Genomic DNA, 13,428 nt, shown 5'->3' on the forward strand with positions numbered 1-13,428 from the left:
CAGCTGAGCAGAAGTGATTGACATGTTAGCAGAAAACGTTGACAGGAGTGGCTTTTGGTTTAGGTCAATAAAAATAATTATGGCAGTAGGAGAAGGTAGGCCTAAAGGTTATGTTTTTACTCTGTACAGTTTTTGGGATTAATACTGTTTTCTCACGTGTAATGGCTTTGGTCCATGACCACATTCTCAACTTGGCAGCAGATTGCCATAGTTTTGCAGCCTGCCCCTGCCTGCCAGGTGTCCCTCTAGCTCCTCCAGTGAGCCTCTGGCAGCAGAGACCTGTGGATGCAAAGTCCCTGTGTGTTGTGGTTTCCATGGGGGACTGGCTGCTTTGCCCCAGCTCCCACAGAGCAGATGGGATGTGATGGGGTATCCAGTCACTGCTGAGAGCACGGGGGATGAAATAAATCATGCTCTGGCCTGAGCCTGAGAGCATGGAGGCTGTGTTTTTAAAAAACACACTTGGCTGTTCTCCCATCAGACTTGGTTTTCAGCAGGAGCCAGCTGGAGTTCAGGAGCACTTTCAGACCCTGTGCTTCAGCATAACTGAAGCTTGGTCCTGAGACATGAATCCATGGGGAGTTTTCTTTGAGAGACTTTGTAGCTTTGCATGCCAGTTCCTCATGCCTCTTGTATTTGATGTTTTCCCTAGTTTTGACAGGGAAATGCTGTGGATTAAATTCTGTTGCATTGTGTTTTGTATACTGTGGTACAGCAGTGTCTGGGACCCAGAGGTAGAAACTAGACTTCTTCTGTCCCCCATCTCCACTGTGTCATGTATTATTGACAATACAAAGGAAAAAGTCAAAACCAGAACCCAAATGTGAGAAGTGATAGCAGGTGGATGCAGATAGAGAAATTAATAGAAAGCAGGGAAGGGTTTACCAGAGCAGTCTTCTCACTTGTACTAATGCTGTAATGCTGTAAGTCCATTCCTATTAAAAGAATCACTGCTGGACACCTACATATCATAAGAAATCAGCCTCTGTGTAGTTCCTATCAGTCCCCATTCAGTAGCTCTGTACAGTGAAGGCCAACCTTTGACCCCTGATGTTTCTCCGTGGCAGGTGGAGCACACTCATAATTCCATACAAAATGCCTGAGATAGATGAGACGTGACAGTATTTACTTTATGCAGAGTTCTTCATAGCTTCAATTCCCACAACAGTAATGCTGAAGAGAAGTACACTGGGCTGGAGAGAAACCAGCATCTGAATGAATGCAGGAGTAGAATCTGTTGCAGATTGCCTAATAATGGTGCTCACACTGCCAAGCACAGAATAGATGAACTGTGTGCTCAGTCATTCCACGTGATGCAGGTTATGAGCTCCTCGCTTCGCATCAGCTTTTCTTCATCCTGCATTTTCTCATATGCCATGAACAATGTAGTGAAGAGCTTGGTTAAAATGGAGCTTATCATTTATCTGAACCATAAGCCAGACATAATGACTAGATAGGTATTTCAATCTCAGCTTTAACTTCTGTGTATGTAAAAACATGCTTTGGCATCTGAGAAAGGTGAGCTTTTTTTATGTCCCTCTGAAGCATTATATATATCAAAAATATGAAGGAAGTTTTGCTTGTTTGTGCCTTGCAGCTTTTCTTTCAAATCTCTTTTATCTGGAAATTTCTGTGTGTTCAGAGACTTGATTTCTTGGCTGTAGTGTGAATTCTGTTGACTACTGGTGTGGTTCTGGGGCAGGTGCTGTGGTGTTTGAAGTGGGGATGTTTGTGGAGGACTGTTCCTCTCTGTTGGTAGAGCCAGTCTCATGGCACAGCTGGGTTAGCATGGTCTGGCTGTGGGAGGGACACAGGGAGGACATGCACTGTTCAGTAATTTGTGGTTTCTTTTGCAGCCCTGTGTGACATGCACCCCATGAGAGCTCTCTTCCTCATCCCACGGAACCCACCCCCAAAGTTGAAATCCAGAAAATGGTAAAGAGATGTGTAAAAGAACCCTATAGTTCTGGCTTTTGCATTGGACTTAGAAAGATTTTTGAACTCACTTGTCCAGAGACAATGATCCTGTTAAATCTTACAGTGATCTAGGAGGTGTTCCCTAGGTCTTTGCTGGTGCTGGGTTAAGCCAGAGGGCAGATATAGTTTACCTTTGGGAAGCAACACCTTTCTTTTGAACTCTGTCTAAACTGCAGCAGTTGTTTAATTTTTGTGTTTGTGGCTGAAATTGCAGGATAGGCAAGGAAGGCTTAGATGGGCTGCTTGGAGTCAGTGCTTTGTGCAGAAGACTGCATGGACACTGTGGGGCTAATGGCAGTCAGTGTGCCCCACAGATAGTTACTTTTAAATGAAGTGTATAAAGAAAACCTTCATCTCTTCTGTCTTTTTCAGGTCAAAGAAATTCCTAAACTTTGTTGAAAGCTGCCTTGTAAAACATTATTTGCACCGTCCATCCACTGAAACTTTGCTCAAGCATTCTTTCATCCGAGACATGCAGAACGAACGGCAAGTGCGCATCATGCTGAAAGATCACCTGGACAGGACCAGGAAGAAAAAAGGAGAAAAGGGTAACGTGGCAAAACCAAAGTAAAAGGCACTTCAGAGAGCAGGTCCTCTTTGGATTTTGGCACAAGGCAGAACCAGGAAAATTGAGACAGCGTAGTCCTTGATAGTGGTGGGGCCATTTTGAAGATCTCTTTGTCAAAGCCTGGGTCCTTTGTGGTGTTTAAGTGCCAAAGTCTTTGGAACCTGACTGACCCTGAGTCACTGAGAGCGACCCTGATGCTAGCAGAAGCAAGGAGTCTAAGCCTAGGGGTCTACTTTCTGGAGCATCTAAGTGGTGCTCTACAAACATTTTCTGGTCTCTTAGTTCATATTTCTCTCCCAGATCCACCTGTTGTGTCTCCATATAATTATATCTTGTGAATTCTTTGGAGGCAGCAGGGCTCTTTAAGTGTTTTGCAGTGGAGTGCACAAAAGAGACCTAGAGAAGACCTCCAGCAAAACACAAATGGATATAATGAATCATCTGCTTCACAGAGTGGATCAAGAAAAACAGAGAATCTGAGTTTGTTACAAAAGCCAGCCTTACTCTTCAAAGCAAAACCTGGAAGAAGCAGTGCTGGAGAGGGGATAATACTTGTGTAAATGCCTCTGTAAATGCCATGGCAGACTAAGGGCTGTGCAAAGGGGGAGTGAAACCCGTAGCCTGTTGAACAACAATTTTCCCCTTTCTTCTCTCCTGTCTTCCTCTTTTGTATATTTTATATGGCAGAGGCACTGTGAAGATCAGTGACTGTGAGGGTAAACTTGGAAAGCACTATGGTGTTGGGAGGTGTTTTATAAACTCCAACCAAGTAGTGATTTGACAACAGGAATATTTGTGCCTAAAATGAAATTGCTCTTACAGTGTAGATTTACTGACTCCAGTAGTAGTTGCAAAATCTGCCACCTCTTTCAGCTATGAATCTCAAAACACATTGGAATGGAGAGACAGTAAATTAGAGTTTCTCACAAATGCCCTTGGGGAGGGGCAGGGAAATGCAATGATAACAATCAGTTCTTGATGAATAGTCATATTTTGACCTGAAAAGTGCTATTTTAATCAAGGCTCCCCTGTAATGGAGAACCGTGTAAAATTGCCAGACTATACACTTCAAAATAGTAACTTCAAAAAAAATGAAGCCCCAATTTAGCATGCAATATAGCCAGCAATGCAGGGTAGGACTCATTTGAACTTATCCCATTAAAACTGCCTTCCTGTTAGTCTTGAAGAGAACTTTAAACTACGGGTCAGCCTCTTCTAAACCTTTGTGCTAAAACTAGCATTAGTGGAGGGTTTTTACATATTTACTTATTTACTTTGATACAAAAGGAAACCTGGATTTACTGAAAGCCTCAGCATAGCCATACAACAGTTATGAGCAGCAGAGCAGGGCAGTGCAAGGCTTTTATGTCCTATCTAAATGTCTTTCTAAAGAATTCCTCTGCTGGTGGTTCTGTGGGGGTTGGGTTCCTCTGTGGGTTTAGCCTAATTTGTTTCAGGTGATGGAAATAGGTTAGTTTTTCAAAACTAACACAGTCAGTCAACAGAAAAGGTGTATGTGTGTGTAAAGGGGCTGCCCTGAAACATTACCTGAACTAGATTTTGAATTATATATGTGGATATTTTGTCTCCCCTCAGCCTCCCAGTATAATCTGTGACTTCTAAATTCCAATTACTGTTGAGCCTGTAGTTCAGGTTGAGTGCTCAGAAACAAAGTTGAAGATCATACCTTAAATAACAGTATCCTCCTCTGGGGTTTGTTTATTCTCTTTTTTAGAAGAAACGGACTATGATTACAGTGGAAGTGAGGAGGAAGATGATGAGCTGAATGAAGATGAAGGAGAACCAAGGTTAACTTTATTACTGGAATAGAAAATTTGACTGCCCAAGCTGTTCTCATTGAAGCTGGAACAGCTTTCTCAACTTGGTCTGAATCCCTAATCTCCTGTGTCCCCTTTGGTAGCTTTAACAGTTTTGTAGCTGTCAAACGTAACTGCTGGGTATAAAATATCTGTAATAAGCTGCTTCTTAGTTCCCCTGCAATAGGGAGGAAACTCTCAAATGAAGGACCCAATAATCACCTTCAGGCTGGTTTGTAGCACAGCAAGTGCGGCTACACAGTCAACATGCTGGAGATAAATCTTAATCTCCTAACACAGGACACCAAACAATTCCCAGTGCACCTTGTATTCTGTCTTTAATGTTACGTTTAGTCATGTAGAAACCTCCTCTTTGTTTCAGCTCCATCGTTAATCTCCCAGGGGAGTCAACTCTCCGTCGTGAATTTCTGAGGCTGCAGCAGGAGAACAAGAACCGTTCTGACCCTCAGCGCCAGCAGCAGCAGCTGAAGGACCAGGAGAAATACAAGAAGCAGCTGCTGACAGAGCGGCAGAAGCGGATTGAGCAGCAGAAGGAGCAGAGGAGGAGGCTGGAGGATGTAGGGATTGGCTTGTATTGTTATTCCATGTGTCTGTAGAAAGTAGGCTTTGAAAGGCAAGAAGGGTTGTGTTAAATTGTCAGCACAACCTGGAGCGTAGCTTTCCACCTTGGGAGAACTGTGAGACTTCTGAATGCAGTGATTTTAAATGGGCTCTGTCATTTTCCTGCTGACAACCTGCCCTGAGCTTTGGAAATAGAAGAGGAAGGCCAATTTGCTTGAGTTAGTTTTGGTGGGAAGCCCAGGCAGATGGGATGAGACATCCCCATTTCTTTCCCGTGTGCATTTCCCAGTTTGGAGTTAGTCAGTCTGGTCCAGAGTCCTGGCCCTGCTTGTGTTTGAGATGTTAAAAGATAGCTGCTGCCTTTTCAGCTGCTTGACATGCTGTGGTCTTGGAGGCAGTGTTGTGTCATAGAATCATAGGTTGGAAAAGACCTCTAGGATCATCCAGTCCAACCTTACCCCAGCACTGACAAGTGCACCACTAGCCACGTTCCTAAGTGCCACATCCGCATGTTTTTTGAACATTTGCAGGAATGGTGATTCCACCACTTCCCTGTGCAGTCTGTTCCAGTGCTTGGTCACCCTTTCAGTAAAGAAATTTTTCCTAATATCCAATCTAAACCTCCCCTGGCACAACTTGTTTGTTGCCCAGGAGAAGACACTGACCCCCATCTGGCTACAACCTCCTGTCAGGGAGTTGCAGAGAGGTACAGAGAGCCTCCTTTTCTGCAGCCTAACACCCCCAGCTTCCTCAGTCACTCCTCATCAGGCTTGTGCTCCAGACCCTTCACCAGCTCTGTTGCCCTTCTCTGAACTCACTCCAGCACCTCAATGTCTTTCTTGTAGTGATCGGCCCAACGCAAACCAAAAATAACCAGCATGTCTCTTCTCATGAGTATCTGACAAAACTCAAGCACTGTGTGAACTCTGGAGTTGATGTTTGTGAAGCACAGTGCTGCTCCAGCAAAACAGGGGCACTCTGGAAAAACCCTTCCTTCTTGAAATGACAGGAAGACATTTGTCATTAGATTAGCTGCCAGCTGTCAGGGAGATCTTGCATGCCTGCCTAAATGAATGACAAAGCTGCCTTGGGCTGCCAAAAGGGCAGAGGTTTCACTTCAAGTTTGGCAGTTGTGGTGGTGGCAGCTTCTGCTGCGTGGTGTGTGGGGTGTCCCCTGCTAGTGACTGCAGAGCAGGAAATGGGCCTTGTGATTAATGAACAATGGCATAAGTAATTGGTGGGTACAAAAATAAAGTGAAATAAGCAACGTTATTCCCTGGCTCTCTTCCAGCACCAGAGGCGAGAGCAGGAGCTACGAAGGCAGCAGGAGTGTGAGCAGAGGTGGCCAGAGGCAAAGGTCGGTCAGAGGAAAGAGGAAAGGGGTAAAGAAGACAAAAGGGCTGTGGAAGATGAACACTTCATAGTAGATGGACAGAGGAAATTAGAAAAGAAGCAGGTATGCAGAGAGTGTTTACTGACAGCAGTTTGCAGCTTCCTCTTCCTGTATCTGATGTCTTTCTCCGTTCCCTGAGGGTATTCCCATCCTCTTGAGTCATGGACCAAAGGGGGGCTTTATTAAGGCATTCACTGCCTCTTGTTCTCAGATTCAGCCTTTTTTTGAATTAACTTACATGTTACTGAGTCATCCTCTGTACCTACAGCAGGGACACCACCTGTCCTACTTCTGTCCGTACTGTTTCTCTGTGCTGAAATGGTCTTCACTCCAATTTAAAATTCCTTTTCCCTTAAAGCTTCCAGCATCAAGTAAACCTAAGCTTAAATCTCCAGCCTCCATTTTGTATTCTGGTTGTAATGAGAAACATTTCTTTTTCACAAAAATAGTGGAGCAGAGGTTAATTTTAACGCTGAAGTCTCTATCAGATTTGATACATTGGCCACCATGTTTTTCTGATGTTTCAGCTGCAAATTGATTTGTAGAAGCATGGAGTGTTTTATTAAAGTCCTCCGGTTTTAGGAAAAGTAAACAGAAGAAATATGATTTTCTGACATGCTGTCTAAAAAGCCAAATACAGTATTTGGTGTCACTTTATTCTTCCTGTTGCTTGGGGTTCTGGCTCTTCTGTGGGCCCTGCTGGAATTGTGCTCGCTCTGTTCTTTGAAAAGCCACTATTTCCAGCAGGCAACTGGGTTGTCCTCCAAGGCATTGTTCTCTCTGAGGTTCATCATTCTCTGCTTTCAGAAGATGGAAGATGTGCAGCACAACAGGAGGGTGCATCGAACTCTCCCCAAAGATCAGACACAGCTGCTGTCCCTCCAACATGACCACAAGCAGAAGAAGAAGGAACCTTCCACAAGTTCAAATGCAGCAGTGCATCCTCCATCAAGCAGCACAAGCAAAGAGGTACTATCTTGGCCAGTGTAGCATTTTGGTGCTCTGCAGTTCATGATGCTGTGGTTATGCTGAAGCCAAAAGCAGACTGGTCTTTAAACCTCAGTTTGGAGCTTGACCTGTGTCTTACTACACACCTGTGCTACAGTAAAGTCTTTGCTTGCCATTAATATTCAGAAGATAAGGAAAGGGAAAAATTGCTGTTACTTCTACTTGAATTTAGAGAGTGGTTTGACTGGTGAATGGGGAAACAGTTCTTCTGGTCAACTAGGTGTCATTCCCTTGTTTTCAAAGAGGAATGAATTAAGGTAATATCATCTGAAATTTAACAGAGGTCTTTGCCTGATGTGAGGGTTCACAAAACTGACCCAGACACAGAACAGCATCATGCCTCTCAAGTACAGACCTCTGCTCCCCAACATCAGGCTGTGGTGCCTTTTCTTGTTATGTCCCAGGATAAGATTTAATGGATCAGGGCCACAGAACCATTTATTGGGAATTCCTTGGCTTTGCCATTGCACTTACCCTGTCACCAGCAGTTCAGGACAGTTTTTCCCTGCACATCTGTGTCCAGCTGTGAGCTCACTGTGTGCTGTATCTGATCCCAGCAGCACCAAAGTGAATGAGCTGAGAGGGAAAGACTCCAAGCTCAGGCTTGACACTGCACAGGCTGAGGTCAGTTTGGGGAGCCCAGAGTGTCACCTGCATGAGTTTGCATCTGGATCATAATACATTGCATGAAGCTCCCTGTGGGCACAGAGCTGGGGGGTGAATTATCATATCTAGTTTTTACATCTTCTTTCTTGCTATGGTAGAATTTGCCTTTCATTATTAGGAGTTGCAAGTAATGAAAATGTGGCCTCAAGAGCATATAATGATTGAGTTCACTGGGGTTAGAATTTCGTGGTGTTTGGCTGTGGTAGCTTGTTTTAATAAGGTATTTTTTGGGAGGGGGATGGTTTGGTGTTCTTTTTTTCCCCAGTGGAGATCTGTGAGACTAAGTGGAACCATTTTCATGTTCTCAGCAGTTTCTTGGCTGTGTTAAGAATATGCTTACCTTTCTGACACAGGCACAAACATCCAGATATAGTGAGAGATACCATTAAGAAAGCCCACCCAGACACAGATAACTGGGTATTTTTATGACATTAATCTCTAGTTTACTGTGTAGAGCCTTTCCTAGGCTGCTGAATCAGAGGATATGCTAAAGATTTACACTAGAGAATGGGAATGAGTCATGTTGAATGGAACTGAAAAGAGTAGAGGGGTCAAAACCACAGGATAAAGATTTTTGTAACGAACAGTGCCCTCGGGAAATTCATTCCTTCTAAATCATGTTTCTCAGTCTTTTCCATAGTGCAAGTAACATAGCGAAAGATAGAGTGTTAAAAGTGTTTTAAAGTAGAAAGCAACGTGCAGTAATGTGAGCTCTGTAGAAGGGGGTAATAAATGCACAGCAAAACAGGCTGCATGTTGTCAAAGATAAGTAAATATAGGCAGATGATTCGTCCCAGTTAAAATCCCAGCCTGCAGCAAAAGAGATGACCTAGAGTACATCAGATGGAAACTCAGGCCCTTCTCTTTACTGCAGTTTGGAAACTTGATGGAAAAGGAAGGGTTGCAAATGGAGAGAAAGCAGTGGTTTATACTGTGCCAGGGCTGTCCTCCTTGATGAGAGGGTCCATCAGAGGTGGTGCACTCTGTGATGCTGTGGGAGAACATCCAGCCTCCAAAGCCTGGGGCTCAGTGTGCAACGTGCTGTTGCTTTTCTCCTCCTCAGGCTGAGGACCGAATAAAGAAGAGCGATGCCCCCCAGCCTTCCCTGCAGTGGCCAGCGGCGCTGGGACACGAGGCCACACCACACTCCAGGATGGGCTCCGGCAGCAGCTCCAGCCCCTGCACCCCCGCGCCACAGAGAGCCATGGTAGTGCAGGTACTGCTGCCCCAGGTGGGGAGGAGGGACCGTGGGTGCTTCCCAAGCAGAAAAACACATGAGAAAAGTGATTTTCTTCATTCCTGGCACAAATGTGCAAACCACCTCGGAGGCTTTTTAGTGACGCTATCGCTGCTAAGTTCTGTATGGAATTATACTTAAGCACTGCAGGTCAGGGTTAGATAACAGGTATTTTTACATACTTGATGCCTGATTGCTGGTTCCATGATATTCCTCTTAGGTGTTTCACAGAAAGCCTGAATGGCTGAGCTGTTGCAGTCCCTGGATGATGTATTATTTACGTGGTGCCATAAATGTGTGTGACACTTTACAAAAACAGTCCAAAGCCAGAATTTTTACAAGTGAAATCATGTAAAAAATAAAAATTTTAAGTGAGCTTATGAAATAATCTGAAAGTAAGTGGAGATGCAGTAAGGGCAATGCAGAGTCAGATTTTGCTGTGGATAGAGCCCAGAAAGTCTGTGACTTTAAAAACTTCAGTATTAGAGGTAGAAGTGGTATCTAAACAGTACCTATGCAGTGAAAGCACTCTGATGAAGCTATTCATTGAAATCCTTCTCTCAAAACATTTTATCTCCTGCTTTTTCTACCAGTTCTGGGAGAGGTGATTCAGAGTTCTCTCAGTGTGCCCAAAAATTTGACTTCCTTTCAACCTCCTACTCTTTCAAAGGGTATGAGGTAAGTAGCTGAGACTGCAGGGTTTTTTTCTCCAGTCTCTTGTGAAAGGACTGTAAGCATATTGAACAAAATCAAAACAAAACAGCAAGTAGAAATTGAATAAACTACTGTAAGTGTGAGCACAGCTCACTTAAGCTGGATCTCTCCACTTGCTTTGAAAACGTGCAGTGGCAGCAATAATCTTACTGCCTCTACATTTTACACAGCACTTCAGTTGTGCATTCATTCATCCCCACAGAGAGGATATACGGTTACAACATTTGTTTTATTCTTGGCAGCTCTCAGTTTCTGCTGGGCTCTCGGATGCATGGATGGATGGATGGATGTACAGCTTCTGATCCACCTCTCCAGTTGCTTCTGTGGGACTTAGCTCATGGTACCCACAGGGGAGTGGCATTCAGAGCAGGCTTGAGCATTGTTTGTGTGCTGCTGTGGCATCTTGTGGCCTTATTTCCTTCTGTGTTGGATCTTAGAGTCAAAGGGGGAGGATCAGACTGCAGAGAGGATGGGTTATTGCTTTCAGCTCAGCTGCTTCCAGAGAATGTTGAGCTGCCTCACTGCTGAGCCCAGGCAGCAGGGTGGCCCTGTGTACTTCTTTGAGGCTGTTATGGCTTATTGCTATGAGATTAGGTTATATTATCCCAAACTTTTTTTAAACTCATTGCTGGCAACTGGAATTTTCCTTGGCATGAGCTTCAGCTGAACATCTACATGAAAGATTTTAGAATCACAGGATGGTTTGGGTTAGAAGGGACCTCTAAGGGTCATTTAATCTGTTTCCAGAGATGGGGCATCTGCAATATCTTAGGGCAAACTCTTCCAGTGTTGCACCACCCTCATTGTAAAGAATTTCTTCCTTTGCTTTCCTGAAATTCAGGATCCTGACTTGGCTCTTTACCTGAGCCATATTCCCTCAGGACTGCAAATTCCACCAGTGCACGACCACTGCAGCCCTGGCTGCCTCCAATCTTGATGTCCCCAAGTAGCTCTCTTGTGTTGGTGATCCTGAGGTCCGGTATGGCATCTCCCCTGGTAGGGCTGCCTATTACCTGGCTTAAAAAGTTGTCCTCCTTGCATTCCAAGAGTCTTCTGGATCACCTACAGTTCCCCGTGCTGCTCTTCTAGCAGATGTCAGGGTGGTTGAAATACCCCAGCAGGATATGGGGAAGCAGCTCTTCCTTATCATTCTGCTTCAGTTTGGGCCCTAGAGTGAGTCTGTGGAGACTGGGAGTCATATAATAGCTGGCTGTTAGTGTCTCTAAGTCAAAGCCTCCCTCTGCCTTTCCTGTTCAGGTTGCTGTTTGGTGATGATGCAAAAGTCACCACAGACAGATGCCTTGAGCAGAAAGGCCTCATTTCACCTGATAGCTTTTTCATGGAAAAATATTTATGTGTGTCTTCTCACATCCTTTTTTTCCAGGACCTGTTTGTTGTTTCAACTCACAAATATTGTAAGTGGGCTGAGTTGATGGCCTGGCTTGTAGCATCAAATCACTGGAGAGCTATTGCAAGGTCTACAAGAAGGACACTTGTATCTTAGCCTTGGGTAGAGGCTGGCAGCTTCCCTGAGGCAAATATTTCAGCCCTGTAGTAGCAGTGGGAGCATCCATAGTTTGTTGCATGGCCTTTGAGATTCTGCAGGAGCACAGTGGCTGTACAGAGGATAGTTCTGCCCTGTTGAGGTGCCATTCCCAGGATGAGAGGAGCTACATGCTAGGCTGGCTTCTTCACGTGGGACAAGTGATCATTCCTTTGCACCCTGCCAGTGCTTCTCTGTTTGGTAGCACCTCTCCCAGCTGCCAAGAGGAGTGGTGAAGAATGAAGCAGTATTTACCAACCTCTTTCACGTTCTTTGATGGAAACGGCACTCTAAAAATTTTATGCTGTTTAAAGCAATGGTGTTACTTAAGGATAATAGCAGCAAGTGATGTACAGTTGTTGCCTGTGATTTCACTCCCTGCTGGGAGCTGCCCTGTTGCCCACTCACAAGGCAGAGCTCCAGCTGACAGCCCACGTGGACAGGGAGAAGCCAATTTGTACTCTTTACCTGCTGTGTTTGCATGGAGACCAGATGAACTTTAATGGGTAATTTGTAAATCCTCTGGAGGGTTGTCTTTCCCTTTGCTGGTTGGGAGCAGCTGGTGATGTCAATAACAGCATGTTTGGATATGCTGCCTGCATGAACTGTGTGAAGTGTTCAGGCAATAGGAGTGATGGGCCAGTTAGTCACCTGAAGATTAAAAGACTCACAGCAATATACTTGTGAGGTTCAGTACGTGGGTGCCTTGTTGATTTAAAATAAAAGTGAACTGTGGAGTTAAAAGGCAAGCTGAATTCATTACAGATGCTGCAGTGAAGAACTTCCAGCTAGGTTTATCAGAGAGGAATCATCTGTTGTTACTGCTCTGCTCAGACAAAAATGACTTCTTATTTTCAACAATTATATTCTGAGAGATCATGTGGCAAGATCCTTGTTGCCCAAATCTCTCTCAGAATTATTTAACGGGAAAACAACACAGCCCCTGAGGTGCAAGGAGCATGATTTCTCAGTGTCTAATATGCTACCTGTCTGCTAAGGGGAATGCAAGATGTTATCAGTTCAGAGTGTACCATTTCCCCCTGTTTTGTACCAATTTTGTGTTTGCTGCAGTATGGTATCAGGTCTGGCTCTCTGGTTGTGGTGGTGTGGGATGAGCCGTTTTGGGCTGCTGCAGAATTTCACAGAGGCTTCCTGAGCAAAGTCACTGAGTCTGTTCCTCTGCCCAGCACCTCCTGCTGCCTGACTAGTGGGGGAATTTAGCTCACATCTTAAATGAACCTCATTTTTTAATCGACTCTGTGGTTTTCCTGTAGGATTTGGTAGGTAGATTTCTGTTGTCTGGAGTGATGTGGTTGAATCAGAACAAGAAGGCTAACAATATTAGAAGAAATAGGTGTGCATAAAGTCATGGGCTGTCCTGGTATCCCAGAGCGCTTCTGCTCAGAAGTTTAAGAAACTCCTTTTCCTTATTCTATTTTGTAACAACACTTGCACTTTATCTGTTTCCTCTATGTAGATTCAGTTCAAATTAGTAACTTGGGTATTCTCCAAAAAGCAGTGCAGCTTGTGTTTTTAAAACTTCTTCCATGTAAATCTTTTTAAACTAACTATAGTAATGAGTCTTTGTGCTATACCACCTTATGTTATCATTTCAGGGATCAAAAGGTTCTTTTCCTTAGCTCTGTTATGTGTCCCTTTATGGTTTGAAGACACACAGTAGGTAACACTGTCTCCTGTACTGCTTTCTGTTGATGAGAAGAACTACTGTTCTTTCAGTGTTACTTAAAACCAATTTAAGATTGAAATCTTGGTATTTTAGAATCATTGTTTGCTGAGGTTTTTAAATTTTCTTCCCCATACAAATTATTTTATCTGTAAAACTTAAGAGGAATATCAGGCACTATAATTTTAGGGTCTATCTGAGATGGTTTGGGCTTGCTATGGAAGCAGGTGTCTCTTCTT

The 13,428-nt window shown here is 44.2% G+C and overlaps 1 protein-coding gene across 2 annotated transcripts in view; it reads left to right on the forward strand.

The window, feature by feature from the left end:
• The window catches only part of LOC127469473 (mitogen-activated protein kinase kinase kinase kinase 4-like), a 92,283-nt gene that overhangs the window by 43,522 nt on the left and 35,333 nt on the right, over positions 1-13,428 (forward strand). The window contains exons 9-15 of one of the 2 annotated variants that reach the window (XM_051783856.1): positions 1,857-1,935; positions 2,350-2,525; positions 4,281-4,353; positions 4,745-4,940; positions 6,236-6,400; positions 7,148-7,306; positions 9,075-9,227. In XM_051783856.1, the coding sequence (XP_051639816.1) occupies positions 1,857-1,935; positions 2,350-2,525; positions 4,281-4,353; positions 4,745-4,940; positions 6,236-6,400; positions 7,148-7,306; positions 9,075-9,227 (1,001 nt within the window). Of the gene's footprint in view, positions 1-1,856; positions 1,936-2,349; positions 2,526-4,280; positions 4,354-4,744; positions 4,941-6,235; positions 6,401-7,144; positions 7,307-9,074; positions 9,228-13,428 lie in introns of both variants that reach the window. The other variant, XM_051783847.1, reaches the window with a different exon arrangement.

This window comes from Manacus candei, unplaced genomic scaffold (genome assembly GCF_025592945.1).
Source record: "Manacus candei isolate 608988 ecotype Guabito, Panama unplaced genomic scaffold, ASM2559294v1 h1tg000003l, whole genome shotgun sequence".
Taxonomy (NCBI): Eukaryota; Metazoa; Chordata; class Aves; order Passeriformes; family Pipridae; genus Manacus; species Manacus candei.